At 55.9% G+C, this 8094-nt stretch overlaps 1 protein-coding gene across 2 annotated transcripts in view; it reads right to left on the reverse strand.

Moving 5' to 3' along the window:
* LOC110581150 (phosphofructokinase, platelet) overlaps positions 1-5677 on the reverse strand; it is a 49085-nt gene extending 43408 nt beyond the window's left edge. For both annotated transcript variants that reach the window (XM_021690904.1, XM_021690903.1), the window contains exon 1: positions 5513-5677. In XM_021690904.1, the coding sequence (XP_021546579.1) occupies positions 5513-5624 (112 nt within the window). In that variant the 5' untranslated portion in view covers positions 5625-5677. The remainder of the gene's footprint in view (positions 1-5512) is intronic.
* Positions 5678-8094: the final 2417 nt, after the last annotated feature.

The raw sequence follows: 8094 nt of genomic DNA on the forward strand, positions 1-8094 counted from the left end.
GGATATGAAAAGGGGAACCAGACCGTAGGAATGTTAACCCAGAGCTGAACCAGTCACCCTACACCACTCATCCGACCATTTTCTGGCCAAAAGAAACGTCCAGCCACGTCACTTATTTACACCTTTTTATACAAGAGGTCCTAGGGTAATTAACCTTCCCAGTCAAGGTCCTCATCAAGGTCAGAAAGCCATCCTACGAAACTGCCCCATGCACCAGGGACGCAGCGTGGGGGCCCAGGTGTGATTCTCAGGCCCCCACTAGTCCCAGACCCACAAAATCAGAAGGGCTATGCAACCGGGAGGGAGGAAGCTCGCGAGCCCCCAGGGGCAGGAGGGCTGGCGGGGTCCTGAGCGGTGTGCTGCCCTTTCTCTTCTGCGCCTCCCCCTGTCCTCCTCCTTCCACTGAAGGGAAGAGGAAGGGGAAGAGGAAGAAGGGAGGATGGAAGAGGACAGCAGGTGAGTGACTCTGCGTCCTTCATTTTGCAAACGAAAAACAGAGGCCCTGCCCAAGGCTAGCAGAGAGCAGAACCAGGAACCAGGACCTATTAATCAGTCTTGCGACTCTCGAGGCTCTGCTCTGCCACACGCTTTGCTGCTTCTTATCCTGACAAGCACAATTACTGTAATTCCCAGCAAGCTAAGTAGACAGTGGCGAAGATGCAGGGCCCGAAGGGGCAGTGAGAGGACACGCAGGCTTCCTGGCAGGGGCGCTGCAGCAAATAAAAAGGGAGCCCCGTGCCAAGCTTGCTTTTTCTCAACGTAAGACTGCCTGTTCTTGATCCAAATACACCTTCCCAACCTAGCTACAACCGCACTAGGCCCACAGTTTTGTGTCCCGACGTCTGCCTTTACCACGTTGCTGGCCCATCTCCAGGCTTCTAATGGTGATTGCTTCTGACGGTCCATCAGGTTGGTGGAGCGTGTCCCACCGGCCCCAGTTCTCCCTGATGAAAGGTTTCAGTTCTGAACCAAAGCTGTTTGTTCCCCCCAAGGCAGGATTGAGTTTTTCTGAAAGAAGACAAAGCGTCTAGCTTCTGAGAGTCGCCTGGGGGTGCCCCGCAGAGTGTGTGCATTACAGAAGAGGGTGCAGTGGCTGATGGCCCAAGGCACTCATGGGGTGAGCACTGTAGTTCTAACACACCGCCTCCTAGATGCAACCATGCTTGCTAAATTAATTACTAAATTTTACATGGAAAAAAGTCCCCCCACTCTAGAACGTATGTGTACAGAGTTCCAGGATAGTAAGGGGCCCCCGGGCCTGGGCCTCCGTTTCCCTCTGCACCAAGCTGGGCTCTGCAGCCAGCACACCTCCGAACGAATACAGAAGGATCCCACACAAGCGGGGCCCCAGTGCCATGTTCAAGCAGTATGTGATCAATGGCCGAACCGCCCCATGCTGGGCTCCAGCCACCAGTGCCCCGCATTTCTGCCGACTGCTATAAAGTTCCAAGCTTTGAGGCATTAGCCATTCCCAGATCCTGCTCTGCAGATAGAAGAGTGCTTCTGATTAGTGAAGGTTCAAGTCACTGGAATGACTTAATGAGAGAAGGAAGGAGCCAGGACTGCAGTCACCCAGCATTTTATGAAAGGGAGTGGCCCATAGGGCCCTGGAGGGATTCAGGGGGAGCCATCCAGCAAACATCCGAGAGCCTGCCTCCTGCCGCATCCTGTGCTGGACACCAGAAATGCACTGAAGACGACCTCCCATCCTCTCTGCAGCCTCAGGGCTCAGCCCGGTCTACCACTTAGAACTCAAGGAAGCCAGTTCCTCGCAAAGCTTGCTCACTCCCGCGTGAACCAAGAACAAGTTAGTGCACACGAGCGTAGCGCCCGCCACCAGCAAACGTTAGTGATTCTTGCTGTTCTTTTAAAGACTGACACAGAGTCAATTTATGTGAATTCTCTGGATACTGTATTCATGTTTGCTTCGCCTTAGGCAAAAGAGGACTTTATAGCCACGCTGCCTGCAGGGGGCACTCAATTTCTCCACCTTCTCATCTGCACCTGGCTGATCCCACAGACTGTGTCTATGCCCATGAATCATTTTTGGTGGATGACACAATCTTGCTCGAGGGTAGCTACTTACTTAGTCATGGAAAGGCTGTCTGTCCGGCAAGGTGGAAAATCAGTTTTAACTTGCAGACATTCCTTGTGACAGCAGAAGAAACCCGAAGAATGAGAAAAGTAATTAGCCCTGGAAATAGTCTTCCTTAGTGGGCGGGGCTGGGGCAGTAGGAATAGAGATGCAGGATTTACTTTTGTTTTTTAATAATGACTAAATTCGACTGGAAAACAAAGTGTTTCATCACTCTGGCTTTGGCTGACCTAGTGCCATCCCTGTAAAAAGGTGTTTTCTGCTCTACTACCAAAAAAGCGGTTTAAAAATCATCTGGACGCCCCTGAGTGGCTTCAGTGGGTTAAGCATCTGACTCTTGATTTTGGCTCAGGTCTTGATCTCAGGGTCTTGAGATGGAGCCACGAGCCAGACCCTGCCCTCAGCAGGGAGTCTGCTTGGGATTCTCTCTCTCCCTCTCCCCCTTCCCCCCCACCCCACTGTCTCTCTCTCTCTCTCTCTCTCTCTCTCTCTCTCTCTGTAATAAGTAAGTACAACATACATAAATAAAACCTTTAAAACTTGGACTTTCACTTTACAAGGCCCCTGAAGAGCATGGCCTCCTGGGAAGTCCCTGGGACTGAAATCTGACAGAAGTTGGTTTAAATACTGCCAAAGGCCACATATGAGCTGTGTAACCCAAACCAAGTTGCTTATGTCTCTGTAGGTCTCTCTCCCCACCTCCAAAACAAAGACATACATATCTGGAAGCAATGTGATCAGGCCTGGAGATAACTGTAAAGCTCCCGGGACACAAAATGTGCCCAATAAATAGTAGCTATGCTCACCTCCCCGCCCCCCCGCCCCAGCTGGAATTTGACCAAAATTTTACATCTGATTGGAAAACCTGACATTAAGACTTGCATATGCTCCCCTGGATCTTTAGCAAGGAGCCAAATTCTCCCTATCGCAGGGAAAATCAAGTACTGACAGAATTTGGAGTCAGGATAAAATGGCAAAAGAACCAAGCGTCTCAGACAATATCTCTAAGAATGACCTTGTCTAAGGGTCTGTAAACGTGTTGCTGCTAAGACCAGCCCCTCTGAGCACATGTCCAGACAAGCCTTCTCAGAAGGACATGTGCTCAGATGCTCCATCAGGTCAGAGCAGCAAAAAAGCGGGAGACCGTGCTTTGCACGAAGTCCAAGAAAACCTCCCTTCTGCCTGGGGTGAAATGCCGGGAGCACAGGGGCTCTCCCTGGGCCAGCCCTGAGGTATCAGCTGAGAGCATCGCGCATCTCCCGTGGCCCTGACACCAACCAAGCAGGCTTCTCATGTAATTTGGGTTCTCAGAGTATCCTGTTCCACTAAGCAGAAGACAGGTGGACTTCCTGGCCCCTACTGGAACTACCCACAAGTGGCTGAGCCGGGCTAGGTTCTGTGTGTTGCACCACGGTCCCCAGTGCCTGCACGTCATTTACCAAGTAGCTGAGCAAACTCTTGGACAGGGATTCCAAAGAGTGGACCCATAAATGCTTTTTTTTTTTTTTTTTTTCCCCAACAGACACAGCACCTTAATTGTCAAATAACCTTGAAACTCTGGCATTGAAGCCTGGTGGTTTTAGAGACTAGTTCCTCTTCCTGTGCCAACGTTGTATTCCCTTGCAGGGCCCCAATTGTGCTTCCTAATTCGTGCTAGGGCAGGTCTCCAGACGCACATGCTTTTTATGCCATGTGGTAGGAAGCCACTCTCAGCCCCACCGCGACCCCACAGGGCTCCACGTGGCACACCTCTAGGTGTTCATTTACGTCACGTGGGCGATATCCTCGGTGTCACTGCATTTCCCCAATCCGGGCCTTGGCTCTACCACCTTTTCCTTCTCCGGAATGTTTACACCGGGGCTCACTTTACTAGAATACCAGTTCAGGCAGAACAGCCCGGCTTCGCTCGCGGGCGCAAAAGGGGCCCGTGCGGTGGGGGCGGTGCCTGGCGCCGCGGTCCCCGCCCACAACAGGACGAGGCGGGTCTCACCGGGGACTCACGCTCCGGGGACTCACGCTCCGGGGACGCTGCCCGCGCTGAAGCGCCATCCCCTCACCTACTGCGCGCCGCGCGCCGGCTGCGGGGCTTGATGCCTAGGGCCAAGGGCGCAGGGCGCGCGGGCGGCGACTGGCCGGGCATCACGTAGACGCGCGGCGGGCGGGGCTGCGGCCACAGCGCCCCAACCTGCCAGCCCCGCCCGACTCAAGGGCGAAGGCAAGGTCAGGCGCACCGCGGGCGGTGGGCAGCAGGCGAGGGCGCCCGGCGCAGCACCTGAGCATCCCTCCACCTGGTGTGTCCTGGAAATCTGGAAAAATCGGGCACCAGGGGTAGGAGAAAGAGGAGGAAAGAAAAACCAAACCCAGCTTGGGGAGGCGTCTCCAGCCAGGGCGATCTTAGGCTCCAGGGACGCATCCGCCCGCAAAGCGGCGATCCACTTTCTAGCGGGCGGCTCGCCCCACCCAGGGATTTACCTGGATCAGGAAACCCCACCGCCTGGAAATCCCTGTGCCCCACGTGCACCCAGCGCCAGGGGCCCGGGCGTGGCCATGTCACCCCCTCCTTTAAATTTAAATACTCTTTAGGTATCCGCGGGCCCTGGGCTTGGGTCCCCTTCTCCCCCGAATCTGCCTCCACATGGTGGGGGGAGGAGGGCTGGAGTCCGCAACCCGGGTGCTGGTGACGTCCCAGAGACCCGGCTTCCTGGTCCTTCCCAGCCGGAGGAGGCTGGCGGGGCGGGCCTTGTGACCTATTTCATTTCAGTTTTCGGTTTGTCAGGAGAGCGGTGGAAAGCCTCCAGCGGAAACTGGGCCGTGGGCATCCCGGGCGGGGTCCCCTCGCGCCCCCCGCCGCGCCCCACCAGGCAACAGCCGGGACCCCGCCCGCGCCGCGCGGGGGACGCGAATCCGCAGGACGCGCGGCGGGGATCCGTTGTTTCCACCCGGTGGGGGCGGGGTGCGAGGGGGGTGGGGGCCGCGGCATCCAGGTGGCCGCGCGACTCCTAAGCTTCCCAGGGGTGTCGGCCCCACCCTACGACTCGAACGACAAATGACCTCCAAGGGCCGTCCAGGAGACCCCACAGCCAGTCTCAATTTAAAAACTAAACGTGGAGGGGGGAAATTAATTGATCTTCCCGATAAAGGATCCTAAGGCCACATTCTTCCCTCCTCCTGCGGGAGGGAAGACTCCTCCAGACTCCTTCTGAGGCTGCACCGCCCACTCCTGCCCCGGAAGGTACCCCTGCGGGTCCCGGGCGCCGGAATTTCTCCCCCACCCTGCTCTGATCCGCAATACCCCCTCTCCCTCGCTTCTTCCTGGGGCTCCCATCGCTTGTCCCCGTTTGCCCCGCGTACCCCATCCCCTCTTCCCGGTCCCTCCTCCCATCAGTTATCCCCCGGCCCGGTCAGGCGGTCGCGCACCTTGGGCATCCCCGCCGCTGGTCAGCACTCCGATGGCCTTGCCGGCCCCGGAGAGGTGCTCCAGGCACTTTCGGAAGGAGACCTTGCGGTTGGCGACATCTTCGTCGTCCATGGCGAGCAGGCCGAGACTGTGCTGGGGCGAGTGCTCAGCAGGCAGTGCCCCCGCCCGCGCCACTGCGACTCGGAACCGTCCGCCCCGCCCGCTCGGCGCGCGCCAATGGGCGGCCAAGGGCGGGCTCCAGGGCGCGGGGGCCGGGCGGCGGGACGCGCGGGGCGGGGGCGCGCCTCAGGCCAGTCGGGGAGCTCGGCGGGTGGTGGTGCGTCCAGGGTGGGGGAGCGCCGCAGGTGGGGGGAGGTACGAGGGGAGCGGGCGGACCCAGCGCCGAACGTGGGCGGGAGTAGCGCGGCGGAGGAGCGCCACAGGTGGGGGCGGGGGCAGCGGATGGTCTCAGAGGGGCGGGGCGGCAGGTGGAGGGTGCATCGCTGGCTGGAGGAGGATCATGGTCCGCTGGGGAGCATCCCCGGGGTAAAGAAAAGCATGGCAGGTGGGCGGAGCATCTTAGATGGGCGGGATCACAGCAATTGTGGGAGCATTGCGGGTGGCAGGTGGGGGGGGCGCGGGGCCAGCGGCTACTAGGGAAACAGAACCCAACGGAGGCGCTCCCCGCGGGATTCCTCCCCGCGCGGCGCTCGGAGCCGAGGGCGCCCCAGCTTTTTCTACGGCTCCCCCAGGTTTCACCTGTGGCCTGGGGTTGGGAGGACGTGCAGCGGATCCTCAAGCTGGTGGCAAAAGTGGGCGTCGCTGGCTGGCGATGACCAAGCCCTGGGCCTGCCTCCGGCTAGAGGAGGAGCAGGAAGTGACCGCGGAGATGGTCTTAGCGACACCCTCCAGCCAGCCAGCAGGACCTGGTTGCAGAGAAGACAGTGGGGCGGTGGAGGGCGCAGGGAAGACTTGTCGGGGGAGATTAGACCGAAGCTCTTACCTAAGGACACTGGCTTGTACGTGTGTTGTCAGCTAGAAACTCCCACAGCTCTGCGGGGAATCTCCGAACCTAAAACATTCGTATCCAGTATCCTCGGGTGAAGGATGAACGACCAGCCGACTCTTCACCGAGCTCAGCTCAATGCCAGTTAACTGCTTCGGATATGGAGCCCGTCCCTTTCAGGGGCCTAGGGTCACCAGGCACCCAGCACTGTGCTTGGAGTGCAGGTTACCCCAAGAAAAGAGTTTCAGAAATGCCCCATTGACAGTTCACGGTAGGGTGGCACCAGGTCTCAGCTTACAGAGAATGGCTCAATAAATGTTTATCCAGTGGATACAAGAGGGGAAAAAAGCTCAAGGAAAGACTTGAGTTAACCCAGAGAAGTGTGTAATAGCAACGCAAACAAGCTATCTACATAGGGCCACCCCCGCCAAAAGATGGCCATACGCACATTTAGGAGCTTACCTCCTCCCAGCTACACCTGATCCTCTAGCTCATCTCTCTGAGCATCAAAAATTTATTGTAAAAGAGAAAGAAATACCTGCCTTAGAGCTGGAGGTCTGACCTCTGCTGGTCAGTATTATTGGTGAATCCCTCAACCCCAGGGTCATCAGAATCACCCTGGCCTGGTTTTTCCCAGCCCCACCAGAATCACTGACACCAGGGAGTATGTATTTTTAACAAGCTCCCCGTGTGTTCTAATTATTGCAAAGCCTGAGAGTGACTGCTCAAATGGATTAAGCCTGAGCAGCTTAGGGGCCGCTGGAAAGGAACAGTGGGCCTTTCGGGAGTCCTGGGTGGGTGCCCTTCACTCTCCCAGGGCAGGGGAACAGAACCAGGCTGCACCCAGAGGTCCCACACCCTCAGCCTAGGATTTTTGCTCTAGAATCACCCACTCCTTCCTAGGGCATCCTACACTTTAAAACGTCGGGGCACACTGAATTCTATCTTAGCTGAAAGCCCTTTAACTTCGTATACAATTGGTATTTTTGTAATGTAAAGTCAGAGGTTGGCCTTTTGTCACTGAATTGTCTGTAATATAGAAAACAATGGATATAGGGGCGCCTGGGTGGCTCAGTCGTTAAGTGTCTGCCTTCTGCTCAGGTCATGATCCCAGGGTCCTGGGATCGAGGCCCACATCCAGCCCCACATCCAGGCCCACACTGGGCTCTCTGCTCCGTTGGAGGCCTGCTTGTCCGCTCCCACTCCCCCCGCTTGTGTTCCCTCTCTCGCTGTGTCTGTCAATAAATAAATAAAATCTTAAAAAAAAAAAAAGAAAACAATGGCTATAAATGGAGTCCAAACATGACAATAGGTTAAGTAAATTATGGTAAAAATATGTACTGGAATAGTTTTCAATTGCTGTTACTATTATGAGCATAAACATTTATTGACATGGAAATATGTCCAGGATATATCCGTAAGAGGCAAATACCGTGAGCCCCTGCGTGCGCGTGCACAAGTGTGCATGTATATGTAAACAGATCTAGATATTTCTCTTCTCTTTCTTTTGCTTATTGTGGGTATTCTCTTATCCTGCAATGAACAAGTATTGTTTTGGGATAAATATGTGATAGTTAATTAAAAACAGTAAGGTTA

This window comes from Neomonachus schauinslandi, chromosome 5 (genome assembly GCF_002201575.2).
Source record: "Neomonachus schauinslandi chromosome 5, ASM220157v2, whole genome shotgun sequence".
NCBI classification, from domain to species: Eukaryota; Metazoa; Chordata; class Mammalia; order Carnivora; family Phocidae; genus Neomonachus; species Neomonachus schauinslandi.